The 17,135-nt window shown below is 44.5% G+C and overlaps 1 protein-coding gene across 6 annotated transcripts in view; it reads right to left on the reverse strand.

Moving 5' to 3' along the window:
• Window positions 1–1,334: 1,334 nt before the first annotated feature.
• The window catches only part of SCAI (suppressor of cancer cell invasion), a 71,222-nt gene continuing 55,421 nt past the window's right edge, over window positions 1,335–17,135 (reverse strand). For 4 of the 6 annotated variants that reach the window (XM_061604057.1, XM_061604056.1, XM_061604058.1 and 1 more), the window contains 4 exons: window positions 15,993–16,065; window positions 10,551–10,724; window positions 10,224–10,324; window positions 1,335–9,547 (listed from right to left, as the gene is read on the reverse strand). In XM_061604057.1, coding sequence (XP_061460041.1) covers window positions 9,398–9,547; window positions 10,224–10,324; window positions 10,551–10,724; window positions 15,993–16,065 — 498 coding nt within the window. In that variant the 3' untranslated portion in view covers window positions 1,335–9,397. Of the gene's footprint in view, window positions 9,548–10,223; window positions 10,325–10,550; window positions 10,725–13,552; window positions 13,731–15,992; window positions 16,066–17,135 lie in introns of those variants that run through there. The other 2 variants (XR_009759758.1, XR_009759759.1) reach the window with 2 other exon arrangements.

Consider the following 17,135-nt stretch of genomic DNA (forward strand, 5'->3'; position numbering starts at 1 on the left):
TGATCCGCCAGCTTGATCACTTTAAATTAACATTCACAGTAGTCAAGTGATACCAAAGTGAGGCTTTCAACAACAGGAGAGCATAACCTATAACTACATTTAGGACTCTTATTGGCAATGTGCTATTATCATCAAGCAAGATCTAGTACAACAAGATTATGGGGAAGGACCATAACTCAGGGACAGAGCATGTGCCTTGCATGCGCAGAAGGTCCCAAGTTCAATCTCTGGCATCTCCAGGTAGGGCTGGGAGAGACTCCAGCCTGAAACCCTGAAGAGTTGCTGCCACTCAGTGCAGACAATACTGAGCAAGATGGACTATAATAATAATAATAAATAATAAAATTTTATTTCTGTGTCGCCTATCTGGCCGGGTCAACGGCCACTCTAGGCGACGTACAATCGGAATTAAATACAACATATAAAATGCAACATATAAACCAACAACTTCAATCTAAAATTAATCTAAAACCACCCACAGCTGTAACAAGATAAAAGTTAGTCTACCCCCGGGATCTTGTAGACCTGCCTGAATAGCCAGGTTTTCAAGGCTCGGCGGAAGCTTGGTAGGGAGGGGGCATGGCGAAGGTCATAGGGCAGGGAATTCCAGAGGGTGGGGGCCACAATCGAAAATGCCCTCTCTCTGGTCCGCACCAGCCTAGCTGTTTTAACTGGTGGGACCGAGATAAGGTCTTGAGTGACTAATGGTTTGACTCGGTAAAAGGCAACTTCCATTGTTCCATAAACAGAATTGCAAATTCAGGTGGGGTCTTCAGTGTCTTATCCAAGGCTCTAGGCATCTATCTGGAGAGGGTTTAAAAATGTCAAAGCCACAGCTTTAAAAAAAAGCCTATCAAGTCTGGCATTTCCTAAGTACTCTTCACGAGAGTTAATTGCCTTGATTTCCAATTACTGTAAATTACTAAAGGGCAGTATGCCTCTGAATATCAATTTCTGGGGAAAACAAGGAGTGCACTATTGTGCTCATGCCGTGTTTGTGGACTTCCCATAGGTATCTTGTTGGCTACCATGACAACAGAGTGCTGGACTAGATAGGCTTCTGGTGTGATCCAACAAGGCCTTTCTTATTATTTTAAGGAGGGGAAATCTAATTAGTGACTTTGATGAAACCTGATAGTGGAAGAATGCCCAACATTCCTCCTCTTAAAGATGATTGAAAATAGCATTATTCTCCATCAACATTGCTGAGAATTATATGGCAATTGATACACAGGCAATGATCTATTGTCATTTAGAAGTATAGCCCACCTAGTTCTGAAGGCTCAGATGCACTCCTTTAAGCAAATATGTTTATTGTATATTGGTAGTACATATAATTGGAGTGGGTCTCAGATACAAAATTCATGTACAGTAATTCACAACCGATGAGCGTACTCACATTCCAAGCAAACATTAACCAACGTGAAAAGTCTTAAATACACTGACAGCAAAACCCAGAAATGTCATATCGTTACTTAACACAACATAAAAAGCAGTGTTTGTTTGTTTTTTTACAGTATTTTGTTCCCTTGATGCTATGTCTGGTCTGTAGAGAATCACAGTGTTAGCTTGCAAATTTTTTATTTAGTGGAATAGTCTTCCCAAAAGCGGTAAAGAGAAGGGAGGGGTGGATGCTTTGGATTTTCAAAAAGTTGCCACCAGCCCCGCTGAGATACTACCTTGCTGAGATCTCTTTCATTGAACCCTTGGGAAAACACATCTGCACGGATGATCAATATCAGCCAACAAACTGGGAGAGATGTCAGATGGGATGAAACAGGAAACATTCATGTTCGGGCATATGGCTTGGTCGTTCAGATGCATTACACACACATTTTGTACAGTATTACAACAGAGATAGACACCAGGCTTCCACATCAACTGGGGGGGGGGTGGAGTGTGAACTCTTGGTGAGAGAGGGGGGAAATGCCATTTACAACCTTGTAAACAAGAATGACTCCCTGATCTTTTCAGCGTAAGAGGGAAAAAAAGCATTACACTACACTGGCCAGATCAGGAATGTTGCAAAAATCTCAAGTCATAATGTAGATAAGACTGGCACCAAAGATGTGGATATGTCATAAAGGTTAACAGTGGCTTTGTGAAACCGTTACAGAGGTTACCCTATATAGCATTATCACATGCACTATGGACTAGCAGCACTTAGAAACAGGTTAGGTACATGTAAAAGGCTTGTGCTTCAATCTCTTTGTGAAAGAGATTCTAAGAGATATACAGCTGTATACTCCCTACAACTGGCATCACAGTTCAATAAACATTTCAATTACAGACAAGCATTTGCCACAGATTAAAACGTTCTTTTCTACCACGAAGAAGGCATGGTACTACAATTTCCAAATGAAGTGTTCTTTTAATAGAAGGAAGAAAAACAGGCATGTAATTTTCTAATGCAAGCTTATTTCTTTTTTTAAAAAAGTTTATAACTTTGTCACCATTGTGGGAGATGTGCCATTCAAGATATGTCATGCTCAACCTGCTTGATTTCAACTTAATGTTTGCTAGCAGGAACTGCCATCTTACTAAGACTAGTGTTAGAGTCTGAAACTTGGTTTCATTCATAGCCCTTCCTGACTTAAAAGCCATTGGCATCGTCTGATTTTTTGCTGATGTGAATTATAGTTTTAATCATTTGTTTCAACTGTGCGGCAAGATCCAATCCAATTAAAACAAACGGATTTACGTATGCTCCCTGCTGCATTATCTGAAATATGCCCACATAAGCAAAGGACTAGGAGAATCATCACAGCAGAACACACACTGCAATTTTTATATAGCCAAACCAAGCATTTGACAACCTAGAGGCTTGCAAGGCCCGCATAAGCAAACAAAATGTGCTTAAACATGCAAAATGGCACTGAAAGCAGAGGCAAAGATCCACAGTGGAATCAGTAATCAGGCCTTAGTGGTATTAGATTCAAAAGCCACCAATTAATAATAATAATAATAAAGCTAAAATTTGACATCTAACTTGCAAGGCTTGCTCAAGGAGTGGCTGCTCACAACGTCATCATGAGATGTCCAGTGGTTCCATGCTCATCACTGTCAGTCCCCAGCTCTTCAAGAAAATACAGGAATAGTAAAGAGTCCCTAGTATTCAAAAAGCAACCTGCTGATTACAGATGCATTTTTACCTACAAGGCACTTCCTTCTATGTAATCTGCTAAGAATCCTCCAGTTTCCAAAGAAAAGGCAAAATGTGCTCTAGTTCCAGAGGAAGCAGTAGAATATGTGTGTGTGTGTGTGTGTTTAATTCTTAACCCCTTGCATGCCCCCACTGGGCTGCCCAACAGGGCAAACGGTGGAGGGAGGGTGAACTGGTTTCTTGTGCTTTAAGCAATGGCATAGTCAGGGGTGGCTAATCTTTGGCCCTCCAGATGATGTCGGGACTCCAGCTCCCATCAGCCCCAGGCAGCATGGTCCAGAATGATGGCACACAGAGTCCAGCGACATCTGAAGTGTCACGGTTCAGCCACTCCTGGCAGAGATATTCACAATTCTATCTAAGGAAGCTTAGTCTATGTTTTCCCTCTGGCTGTCTAGCTTAGCACAGCTTGAAGGACAACAGTAAAAGACCTAAAGAAGCCTGCACAGGGAATGCTGGGAGGTTCTCACTTGGCAGTTGACATGTATTTCATACTTAACATATCACTCACATTTACTTCTTGTCTATGTCCAATGGTTTCATTGGAATTTGCTTTCAAGGAAGTATGCCTGCAACTGTAGACTTCGTCTAAAGATAGAGTTTAAATCAGAAACCAGTCAGAGATGCCAGAGTAAACTCGATCTGAAACTTTAAAGTTGATTTGGTTACCCTTGTGTAAGAGTATAAAACACAGGAGAAGACCCCATTTAATTCCAAGAGCTATTCCAACAAGATTAAACTGGTACTTTAGTGCATTAGGATTCGAAACGTCAAGATACAAGGTAATTTCTGTACAAAGTGTTTCTTACTGATCAGAAGACCATCATTTCAAGATTCTGAACTAATGTCCAGGAGGCTATGAAGGTTGATAAGAGCAAATGAATTACACCTTGACGTTTTCTGACCCAACAACATATTCAGCAATCCCAACAAGGATCACACCATTTAGCAGACCTGCTTGCTGCGGCCACAAGAAGTTGGTCCAATTTTGGTGTCCCGAGCGTTTAATCTCACCCTTCACTGCAAACATCCTCCCATCAACCATAGCAGTGGCTTCTCAAAGAGTGGGCCAGGGACCACTAATGGGCCTCAGCCCTGTAGCCCACCCTCTGCTCATGCAGTAGCCTTTCCATTGGACAGGTGCTGCACTGGCAGCTCTGAAAATACTAGTAACAAACTGGGAACAGAGAGGAAGGGGTAGTTCTCATTATAGGAGGAAGAAGGACCGTAGGCTCAGTGACTCCGCACTTTCTCCCTTGCTGACCCATGTGCTTGAATCAGCCCCCCAAGACACCACTTGTCTGATGTGCTTCAGATCCCTCTACAAAACCTTACCGTTCCAGGATCCTGTTAACACAACCCCTTAATTCCCATGCCTTACTGAAACCCAGGGAAGGGTCATACCTCCGTGGAACAGTATCCACTTTGCACGCAGAAGGTCCCCGGTTCAGTCCCCGGCATCTCCAGGTAGGGCTAGGGGAGACACCTGCCTGAAACCCTGAAGAGCCACTGCCAGTCAGTGTAGACAATACTGAGCAAGATGGACCAATGGTCTGACTCAGTATAAGGCAGCTTCCTGTGTGCCTATGTATGTGTGGGGGGGGTGGGGGTAGGTCCCAGGCCACTAACTGCATAGACCAGCAAAACAGAGAGAAACCATTTATGTTTAAAACCTGGGCCTTTAGCGGACATTAAAGGCAGCTTTCCTTTTCTTCCGCCCCATTTCAGCAAGATGCATAAGCCACAACGACAGCCTTACTAATCCATCTAAAAATAAGTTGTGTGTGTTTTTTTTAAAAAGAAGTTCAATAGAATACAGTACCTTGAAACAAAGGGGGCATCTGGATACACAGGACAGTTCATTAGAGAAAGTCTTTCAGTGTCTCTCAATCACATTTCTCTAAATTTAAAGAGAGTGGCACAATTTTTAAGAAAGAGCTTAAAGTACGTTTTTAGCCAAGAGAACTGGCCCTGCTACTTGATGCGAGATCTGCCCCAATAGCACCACATGATCAAATTTTAAAATGAGTGCAAAACTCGCCTACTTGAGGAAAATGTGCTATCGAAAAAGACACTGCCTTCCATTTTGGCAAATGCCCTCTGCTGTTCTTGTGGCCATACAGGAATATCCCATGTAATTCTGAAGCATTGCATTTGTGGAGCTGGTACTGTAAGGATATCCCTAGTTATCTGATTGTCCCATACACAGCGAGGCCGGAAAATAAATTCTTCCCTCAACCCTCCCACTTTGGTTTCGCTCTTTAAGGAAGCCTGAAGACCTTTGCTAGTAGCAAACAGCCAGACTTGTTCCAGAAAAAAGAAGTAGTTTCATTTACACTTGGAGCAGAAAAAGGTCAAGAGAACAATACACAAATATTCATGTGGTAGATTGTTTTAAGCATACCAACTTTTAATATTTGTTCTTATTTGCTTTTCAAAAATATAGGTCTGTAATTATTTTTGTTTTCCATATATACTATGTTAAAATGGGGGTGACTGGGGCTCTGTTTTAACCTAGACCTATAGTTAAAATAAATATTGAACAGAATACAAAATATAAACTCTTAAAAAACAGAAGTCTCCTTTCCAGGTCTATGCACACAAGCGATTCCAGCAGAGTGAGGCAATGTGGAGCAAGGTAGTCACAACCAACTGTGGAAATGGAAGTATGATCACCACAAGCAACCAGAGAAATCTTTGAAATCCTCCCTCCGCCCCAAACAAAGGGAGAATCTTTGTGACCGAAATCTCAGCCTGCAGAATGAGCACAGATGTTTCACGTTCTTAGGCAATCCCCAATAAGAACCGTTTGCAGTTAAAAGCCTAGTCAGACATACATCATGGGAGGCAGGGGGGGCAATACATTGGCACCCACATGTTTCAGCGAGGTGAGTGGGCTTCCACCATTACAAGCCTAGAAATCAGCTGGTGAGCATTACAAGGTCATGGTTCGGTAAGAATTTGTCACCGAACTTGTCCCAAATTCCCAAACTCGTCCCAGATTCGTCCTAAGTTTAAGACATACACAAGTCCCTAAATTGTTTGGGGATGGTGACGTTCTCCAATCAAATCCCACTTAGCCTTAATGCCACTTCTGAATCACGGACCCATGCAATCACAGCCTCAAGCGACAGCATTCTTAATGAAGCTCTCTTGCACAAAATGAATTCTGCCCAGCGCCTATGCACATTTTTATTTTGTTATTCATCTGGTTCTCAAGCTACCCTATATATAAATATATACATATATACAAACACACGCACATTTACGAGAAGCACCTCTCAAGTTGGCAGGCAGAGTACATATAGTACATATAACACACACCTTCCACCTACACTTTTTAAAAAAATTAATCAGGTAAATGGGGACTGAAAGAACAAAGCACCACAGGCAAAAATGCACCAGGGCCAGTTACCAAACCTACCCTGATGGAAACAACTTCTATTAAACTACTCCAGGTGTGGGGGACCTTTGGCCCTCCAGGTGTTGCTGAACTACAGCTCCCATCATCCCTGGCCATTGGCTCATGCTTGCTGCAGGGGCTGATGGGAGTTGTAGTTCAGCAACATCAGGAAGGCCAATGGTTCCCCCAACACCGGAATTACTCTTTCTAGTTGCCTGGAATTTTAAAGCCAGGCTTATTAAGGGCAGCGAAGGGAGGGGGGCATCAAAGCTCTGCAAACTCTGCATCTACTGCCTATGTCCCCATTGCACTTTTTGCCCGACCTAAGGCACCTCTTGGTTATCACTCCCAAGCACTGCCTTCTCCAGCTCCGGAACAGATCTCAAGGCTGCAGCACCTAACACGCTGGCTGCTGCGTCTTTCCCTGGGCAGTGGTTTGCATGGCAGCTCTGCTGAACCAAATCCCGAGCAAGCAATATTTTACTTGAGTAAAACAGCCGCAGGAAGAGGACAAGAAACACTGGCCCCATGGCCCTTCCCTCAGCCTCAGACAAACTCAAGCTTTGACAAGACTCTCATTTCTCTATTTTACATCTCCAAAAAAACACCCACAAGTGTATCGTTGCAGAATATGCTCACAAAGGTGAAAAACAGCGCTCGAAATGTGAGCTCGCTGTGTTCGGAGGGTTAATCCTGAATAGTCCCAACAGATGATCACCAGCAGCGCACCCAGGAACATCTGAATGACAGTTAACACACAAACTCAAAAGCCTATGCAGTATTCATTTGCCAAGACTTGCCATTCACCTTATTTGATTAGATTTAGATTCCTTCCAGTTCCTTTGAAAAATATTTACATTTTAGGTCTTGCTAAGCCTGCAGCTCTGCTTAAAGCATCAGTACCTTTGGCTGCATACACACCACACATTTAAAGCCTATTTAAAGCACATGGCTTCCCCTCAAGAATCCTGGGAACTGTAGTTTATCCCACACAGAGCTATAATGCCCAACACCTTTAACAAACTACAGTTTCCCAGGATTCTTGGGGAGGGAGAAATCATGTGCTTTAAACGTTTGGTTTGGTGTGTACACAGCCTTCCTTGGTGATTAGTTGCTAACCACAGATCTCTTTCTTGGGGTTGTGGAATAAAAACCTTGAGGTCTTGCAAGACGGTTGTGCTTGGCTGCAGGGATTGGGTGCTGAGGACAATTTGAGAGCAGCACCCTTCCTCAGCATCCCTTTCCATCCTCCATGGCATCATCCTGTTCCTCACACGCTGAGAAAAGACAAGACTGCATTCAGGCAGTTTAGGTTGCCTCTCGCAGCCACTACTCAACAAAAGCCTTGCTGCAACAGCCTTGAGCTTCCTGTAGACCAGGTGAGGGAAACCTTTGGCCCTCCAAAAGATGACAACTCCCATCATCCTTGCCAGTGGCACATGCTTGCCACAAGGGCTGATGGGAGTTGTGGTTCCAGCAACATTGGGAGGGCCAAAGAGTCCCCCACACCTGCTATAGACAAAGCAAAGAGTTACACTAATCGCCACCACCTGTTCTCCCCCTTCCCATCTAAAAGCCGCTCTGGCAGGGAGGATTCACACTTCACGCAAGGTGCAAGGTGGAGGGACGCGCCTTTCCCACAACTATAAACTAAAAGATTTTATTTTGAGCACTTGAGCTTCAGAGGCAAGGCAGTGATCTTAGTCACTGCACAGCATGGACTTGTGTCATCAAAAAATGAAAGGGGGCGGGGAGGAGGGGGCAGAAAAGCAGCTGTCCTGGATCTAGGGGAACTTCATGAAAGGGTTGGGGGGGTTCCCCCACACACACAGTCCAAGTATGGCAGTGGCAGTCTGAAGCAGTTTCTTGCCATGTGTCCGTGTGCAGAGAGGGAGGTATTTCCCATCCCTAGGTATGACTCTCTGGGCAACAGCTGAGGAATGGTATTTCATCGTGGAGTGAAGGAAGGCAGTTTTCCATTGGAGATTTCAGAATCCAAAACTGACCGGTTCTAACCCTCCTCCCGATGTAGGAGGATCTCCATGGCTCTGCAAGAGGCACAGAGGGTGATCCGATAAAGAGACAGGGGCCGATTTTCTTGATGCAATTCATATGCCAGGAGATGGTTCTTTCAGGCTGCGCTGGAATAAAAATCCTGCATTCGTAGCCAACATGCAACACAGCTTTAAAATCTGGATAAAAGGGTTTTACGGGGAACACGACATTTTCTGGGATCAGTTAAAATAAAAATGATGTTCCTTCTTGGGTTGACCATGCATGTTGTCTTGAAATACTATTTTTTTTATTGCTATCGCTGCTTTGCATGGTATGAACCCATCACTCACATTTCAAATCCAGAATCTTTGGGGGACAGAAGTCTTCTCCTTGGGTTTATTTGCGTTTTGTTTTTGCTTTTTTTTGCTTTTTTGCTTCCAAATTTTTAAAAATTGTACAAAAATAAAGAATTTCCACACACAAGGGCTAAAAGTGACCAATAGCATTTTTAAATACTTAGGATCGTTTGTGACATGTGGCTGGCTTCAACCACCAAATAAAAAAAAAAAAATTAAAACCCAAGGGGATTTCTTTAGTCTTAACATTTTTTTTAAAAGATGCAGGAGGAATTAGTTTATAAAATTGACCCCATACAGAATGAAACAGCCGTGCCCACAGCCATTTCATTTGTTAAAAAAATAATCATTAAGTTTAAAAATAAAAATCAAGTAAATTCCTTTTGTGGATCTTCACATTAGAAAACTGCACCATTTCAAAAATCTGTGGCTGGGAAACCCCCACTGCAGTAAGAAAGCCAGAATGTGTGTGTTTCCGTTTTAATAATCATCAAGCGTGGTTTCCAGGAACACGTTCCGAACATCCAGCATTGAAGCCAACTCCAAAATGTGCTTTTGGAGGTGTGGATTCTCCACAGTTTCGTCCCTTGGCAGTTGGGGATAGGATTCCGGATAATTTCTAGTTTCCTGCTATGGGAAGAAAGGGGAACAGAGAGAAAAGGGAGGGGGGACATTTCAGTTGTCCAGTAAAGTCATCATGAAGGGAGATGCATTTTGGAAGCCAACTGGCCATGGGCTCCACAGAATCTGCTGCACATCACTCGAAAGCGTTAAGTCATGGGAGATATAGGCCCCATCTACACTATATCTTGAAAGCACTATGATAACATTTTAAATAGTCATGGCTTCCTCCTGACAATCCTGGGAACTGTAGTTTGTTAAAGGTGCTGAGAGTTGTTAGAAGACCCCCTATTCACCTGATGGAGCTACAATTCCTGGAGTCCCCTGTAAAGAGGGACTGATCGTTAAACCTGTAGTTCCCTTAGCTATGGATATATAGATATGGTGTGTGTGCCCGTGAGCATGCACACAAAACCACATAAAATGTAAAGTCACAGATCAGCTAACCATTACAGAAGACCTGCTTTCTTTCTGCATAAGCCTGGCAGCACAGAAACATCTTCAGCAAACATTTAAAGGTTAAAATGGAAATCGTTTGCTGAAGCTCTGTTGACAGAGCATTCCGCAGGACCGGGCTGATGACATTCAAGGCTCGGTTTGGCTAGCTTGCTTCAGTGCGTTAATATCATGGTCAGTGTCTATCAAAGAGCTGTTCTGACAAGAAGAAAAGAGTTCTTTGCCATACCCGGAAGATTTTGTGCATCCTCATGGTGGCCGAGCAGAAGACGAATCTGGTTAGAAGCAAGCGAAGGAATTCATCTCCAAAAAACTGGAGGAAGGCCTGATCTGCAGAAAGGAACAAAGTGGCAGAACTAAGAAAGCTGAATTCAGAAAAGTTATTTTTAAAATGTCTGGGAGGGCAGGCTGGCAAAGGATACCAGGGTATATTCCTGCCTCCCCAACCCCAGATACTGTACTTAATATTAAATAAAACCCCATAAACAGAACTCATCACTGTTGCTCTTTTTTGGCGGTGAAGCGCCCTCCGTCTAAGTGTACCCAATTAACGTACCTATGGAACGGGAATGAGTCAGCAACTGTGCAATATCCCGGAAGATTTTGCGAAGGTAATCGTGACACTTGTCCCATAATCCTTTGCGCATGCTGGATAATCCAGAGACAAACAGGAATGCCATTAAAGGATTGTTCAGAAAGAAGGTGAAGAGGCTACCTCGTTGAGACTGATCTAAAAGCAAAGAACAAATCATGCACTCAGCCTATGAAATAGGAGGGGGAGAGAGATTGTTGGCCACTGTGACACCCCCTACCATGACATGTAGAGAGGGAGGCACGATTAAAAAAACACCAAAGACGCTCCACCAGCCACGTCGGCTCTCCATAACTTTGCTCAGCACTGATGAAAAGGAGCAGCAGCAAATGTTTATTAAGGGCCAAACAGAACCACCATCACCCCAAAACACAGGGTTGCAGCAAACTATGTGCTACTCAGAGTAGACCCAATGAAATTAATGGGTCTAAATTAGTCATGTCTATTAATAACCCTGGGCTCTTACTGGGAGGAAAGGCGGGATAGAAATCTAATAAATAAATATTATTTCCAATGGGTCTACTGTGAATAAGACTAGCACTGGATACAGCCCTCAGAGTGATTTCATTTTGCATAAAAATCTCACATTTGCCTATTTTGCTTTTCTTTTATTTATAGTCATCGTCTGCTTCAAGGTCAGGGTGGGGGACTACAGGGAAACAAACACACACAGCAGAACAATAGTTCAGATGTACTGAAATCTCCACACATTTTCATCATCTACCCTTAAGATCCCCAAATACCAACCTCAACAGGGTAGGTTTCACATTGGTGAAAGAGGGTAGGTTTCACATTTGACAAGGTGTTTCAGGTTTCGGCTTTTGGCAGTCTAGTGGGATCAAGGACCAGGTCCACAGCCTCGGGGTCATTCTTGACTCCCAGCTGTCCATGGAGGCTCAGGTTTCGGCAGTGAGCCGGGCATCTTGGTATCAATTACATCTGATACAGAGGCTGCGACCCTACCTTCCTGTCCATCTGCTCCCACGGGTGGTACATGCTCTGGTCTCCTCTCGCTTAGACTACTGTAATGCGCTCTACGTTGGGTTACCCTTGAAAACGGTCCGGAAATTACAGCTGGTACAGAACGCGGCAGCACGGTTGATTAAGAACAGCCGCCGCCGTGATCATATCACTCCAGTGCTAGAAGATCTACACTGGCTACCAGTTGTTTACCGGGCCCAATTCAAGGTGTTGGTGTTAACCTTTAAAGCCCTACACGGTTTCGGTCCAGTTTATCTAAAGGAGCGCCTCCAGCATCACCAAATATGCCGCCTGACGAGATCAGCCTCACAAGACCTCCTCTCGGTCCCGCCAGTTAAAATAGCTAGGCTGGTGCGGACCAGAGAGAGGGCATTCTCGATTGTGGCTCCCACCCTCTGGAATTCTCTGCCATATGACCTTCGCCATGCCCCCTCCTTGGTAGGTTTCCGCCGAGGATTGAAAACTTGGCTGTTTAGGCGGGCCTACGGGACTCCTGGGTAATCTGGTTTTAGTTTGTAAAGATGTGGGGGGGTGGATTAATTAGATGTTATAATTGTACTTAGTTGTTGTATTTTAATTTTTATGTACACCGCCTAGAGTGGCCGTTAATTCGGCCAGATAGGCGGCTTAGAAATAAAATTTTATTATTATTATTATTAATGGGGGGGGGGGAGAGGGAAGAGACCAAAAGCCATTCTAAGTTGCTGCTTTGCTGCTACTTTAGAACATGAAGCTATGAGCAGATCTGTGGCTCCAGTCCTCATGGAGGTTTGGCGTTTCAAACCCATGGCACCGTATCAGAAAACATCACCTACCCTCTTGAATCTTTGTGCATCTCCCAAGGATAAGCAGGTTCCCCAACCTGGACTCTGTGTCAAGTGCAAAGGGACATGGCTAATAATCCAAGCTGCTCGTTGCTAGACCAGGGCAGCTGGGCCCAGGTCTGTGATACAGACCAGCGTCCCTTAAGGTACCAGCAGGAATTTGCCTATCCCAGGGAAAAACTGTAGGCACTCTGGCTGCAAGAACCAAGGAGATTTCCCTAATTGTGAGGTAACCACTGAGAACTTAATAGTTATTATTTGCTTTATTTGTTGCCCCATACAAACGTCTCTAGGCGACCAGGAGACTTCTGTCACATCCATACCGGGCATTTAAAGCACATTTAACACACGCAACTTCCCCCAAAGAATCTGGGGAACTGTAGCTTGTTAAGGGTGCTGGGAATTGTAGTCCTGCAAGGGGTAAACTACGCTTGCCAGGATTGTTGGAGGGAAGCCATGTGCTTTAAAGGTATATTAAATGTGCTTTAAATGCATGGTGTGGATGTGATACAACAACAGCTTGTGGCATCATGCCATCTGTTATCTTTTCGGCGTCTACTGAAGACCTTCCTCTTCCAAAAAGCCTACTAAGTAGAGACCTTTATCCCAGTCTGATATCAGATTTCGTTTTCAATTTTTTTTTTAAAGACTTGTAAAATATTTTTTAAAAAAAGATTTTAAAAAGATACTTTTCGTGTTTTATCGTTTGTTGCCTGCCACTCTGGGCTCCTTCTAGGAGAAAGGTCAGGGTATAAATTTTAAATAATAAATAAAATGCGAAGAATGGCCCCCACCCTAATCCCACAAAAGCACACACAAAGAATACTCTCCACCACTAAATTGCCATCCCAATTAGTCGCCAGAATGAAAGCTGATCCTTCAGCTTGACAAGTCCCTAGCTCTCTTTCAAAGTTGTGCAATTAAGCAAAATGAGAGCTGACTGGTTTAAGGCTCCAACCAGCAGGCACACTACACACTAAAGAGGATCCCCTCCCCACCCTCCTCTCCCACTGGAGACATTCACCTTTTGGTTGTGTCTATTTTTATTTTTAAAGGCAAGTTCTATTATTTTCACCACTCCTCCGGACTGACTTGCTGTTATTTTCACAGAGACAGGTTTTTTATTTTGCGCAAAACCTCTTGGCACATAATAGAACTTACCTCCAAAAGGCCAAAGGGTGAAGTCTCCAGCTTCTCTCATGCATTCACTGCTGACCACCAACTTCCTGTGTCACAAATTATGTCACCAGACTGGACTTCATGCTGGGAACCAGTAGCAGTAAAGGGGCAGCTCTCTCAGAGAGCGACACCACCAGAGACCCATTTACAGTAATAGGGACTGGAAAAACGGGTTGTAAAGTTAATAGAGAGCTTTCGGATCGAGGAAATATCTCGCTCCCTAATTCGATTACTAGTCTCCCTCCAGAAAGGCTTCCATTAAGTTGCTCCAGGCAAGCAAAACCCCTAAGAGAGACTGCATCCCACAGCTACCGTTGCAAGCAGAGAGAGGAGGCACAACACATGCTTTTTCGGCATGGACCTAAAAAGGCAACAGAAGCACTTTTTGAAAAGGTTACAAAGGCCTGCTTATTTTAGCTGAGTTAAGCAGATTTTAACAGGAACGTTTCACCTGTTGTTACCAGCCCCATAGGAACATGAAACACAGGAAGCTGCCTTGGACCGAGTCAGACCATGGCCCATCCAGCTCAGCACTCTCTACACTGACTGGCAGCAGCTCTCCAGGATTTCAGGCCTCTCCCGGCCCTACCCAGAGATGCCAGGGATCGAACCTGGGAATTCAAAGCAGGTGCTCTACCACTGAGCTACACAGCCCTACCCTTGCAGTTCTGCAGTTCTCAGTCTCCTCTGAGAAGCGTGACCCATGCTTATATTACAAACATGGGGAACTGCAACCAAAGCGTTGCAGTAGATCTTCATCTCCAGCCAGCCTGAAACAGGGGCCACATACCACTGTTTGCACCATGCAGGGACGGGAGCAAAGGACCTGCTGCCCTTCTAAAACCCTCCACCGGAGGGCTACAAAGCCCCAAAGGGTGAGAAGATAGAAAATCCATAGCTAAACAGAAAGGGGGTGGACAAAGGAAGATTTGACCATTGTAAATGTGTCTGCCACCTACATAAATATTGGGTTGTAGCCAACTAAGTTCAACTCAAACTAGACCCGTTGAAATGAACGGATCTACGTTAGTCATGTCTGCTATTTTCAATGGGTCTACCCTGAGTGGGACTAACATTGGACTAACATGACCAGCCAAGAAGCTCCTCCCCGTCCCATTTTATTTTGAATTTTACTTTGCCGAATGAAAATGGTTCGTTTATTCACTGCAAAGGCTAGATCAGCAGTTCCCACACTTTCTTCCCCCCACAGACCACTTGAAAACTGATGAGGGCCTTGGCGGACCGCTTAACGCTTTTAAGGCCTGCTGGAGCAATTGCCACGCTCTGTGCTAGATGCTGTATGACTTTTAACTCCATTGGTATTACTTAGTTTCTTTCTTGTATCGTATTTTACTGTATTGCAATTTGAATTCCATAGAATTCAGACTGTAAGCATTCTTTATAGACATGCAGTGGACCGCCTGAGTGGAGCTCGCGGACCACAGTTTGGGAACACCTGGGCTAGATCGCTCCTCTCTACTAAAATTATAAGATTAGCTCTTGGCTAAAGTGGTGCTTTTGACAGCTAGCACATGGGACCACCCACCACCCAGGGTAATATTGTTAAGTTTTCTGTGGGGTCTGTCCCAGAACTGACCAGGGTGGGCTACAAGCAGCTTCCCAAAGGCTTCAGGCCATTTTCCCCCAACGTAATTTCAAAAAGCACATGGCAGAGCTGACTTGTATCACTTCTGCAATTTTTACTGCTGGAGAGGAAAGTGCCGAAAGGTGGAAGGAGGTGGAATCCTCTCCCACAGGAGCCAATGATGGCCACCAACGTGGATGGCTTTACAAGGGGATTAGACAAATACATGGAGAACAAGGCTATCAATGGCTACTAAGAATGAAGGCCACGTTCTCTCACCACTGTCGGAGGCAGTAAACCTCTGGATACCAGTTGCTAGGAATCACAAGTGAGGGGAGTTGCTGTTGCACTCAGACCCTGCTTGGGAGTTTTCCTTTTAGGCATCTGGTTGGCCACTGTGAGGACAGGATGCTGGACTGGATGGGCCACCAGCATGATCTAGCAGGCTCTTCTTATGTTCTTATGGGAGCCCAAAGCACAATAGTTTGCTGAAATTATTGAGGAATGAATGAATAACACTCTCATACAGCAGCGGGACAGCGTCAGAGCAGTTTCGCCAAGCACCCAGGCTACAGGTTTGTGTACGGCAGGCCAATTTCAACAAGTATTAGTATACATTTATAGCAAACTTCCAGAGGACAGATGCTCTGTCCCTGCCAAAACAAAATTGCTCACCGTGGCTCAGGGGATCAAAGAAAGAAAGAAAGAAAAAGGTGTTGCAGCAGCTTTTTAACCTGGGATGTGAATACCCTCGTCATTTCACCGATAGTTTGAAAAACGCAGGAGCATAGCGCAGCAACTGAAACCCTGCTACACACAGAGAGAAACACCTCCTACCTTGTAGTGCTTTGGGGTATGTTGTTGGTGAAAGTAGGCACACCAGGGGCTGTCCAAACAAGTTTGTGAAATTCTGGAAGAGGAGAGAGAGAGTGAAAGAAAGAGAGGAAGAGATTTCAGCGGTTTGGTTTGAGAGCTCCTCATCCAATAGCAACAGGAAGCCAAGGAGAAAGGCAGACCTGATCAGCGGCTGAAGAGAAGCGTCGCTGGGAGGCCCACGTACACCTCTCTAAAGAGTAGGATTTTAAGTGTAAAAATTGTAAGTCACTAAGAATGTGACTGCGCCAGCTGTTTTCACAGACTAGATTCTCCTGCTGGCTGGTGCAGTTGGTGCTTGGTCTCTGACTAGGGTGTCAGGTTAGGGATCCACATCAAGGTTACAGGCAGTATCCGGTGAAATAGATCCACTGACAGGAGGATGTTTGGCTGCGCAACTGAACATCCTCTCCCTCTATTCTCCTTACACTGTCCCCCAAATCTGCTGCCAACTTTCAGAAGCAATTTTGGGGAGGGTGCACAGAACACAGGTAGAAAGGAGGGGTAGGGAAGTTCTGTTATGCAAGCAGAAACCCTTGCGCTAGTAGAAGTCCTTGGCTAGATCCTGTCCTTTGTCCCTAGAAAGGTACTGCCTCATTCAATCAGATGCGAACTTTGGGACACATGCGATTCAAGACATTGCTCCCTATAAACTTGCATTTTGAGAAAGTTGGCTGGTAAGTGTACCCATAAATTGCTTCCAAACAGGGAGCCAACTTGTGGCTTGAACTAGTCACAGTTGTCCTTCGATGACTCCCAGATCCCCCCCCCGCCTGCCTGCATCACATGTGCAAAGGAAGCAAAGAGCCGCACAGAGAGAAACAAGGGACAATGGCCACATTCACAGACAACGAAGCAGCAGACTTTTGGGCTTTCTGCGGTTTATTATGAACTAGCAACATGCTGATGTGTGCTGTCCAAATGCTCTTATTTTAATCCTACCCCAGCACAAGCAGGATAAACAAACCAGGGAGCCAAGGCTGAATTGTTTCTTGCCCCTAAACAAGTCCCAGTTAGCAAGCCAAGTACAAACCAGGGCTTAAGGTTGGCTAGCACTTGTGGTTTATTCGGAAGCAACAAACCATGACCTCTGGGTTTAGATGTAAG

Source organism: Rhineura floridana, chromosome 20, assembly GCF_030035675.1.
Source record: "Rhineura floridana isolate rRhiFlo1 chromosome 20, rRhiFlo1.hap2, whole genome shotgun sequence".
NCBI classification, from domain to species: Eukaryota; Metazoa; Chordata; class Lepidosauria; order Squamata; family Rhineuridae; genus Rhineura; species Rhineura floridana.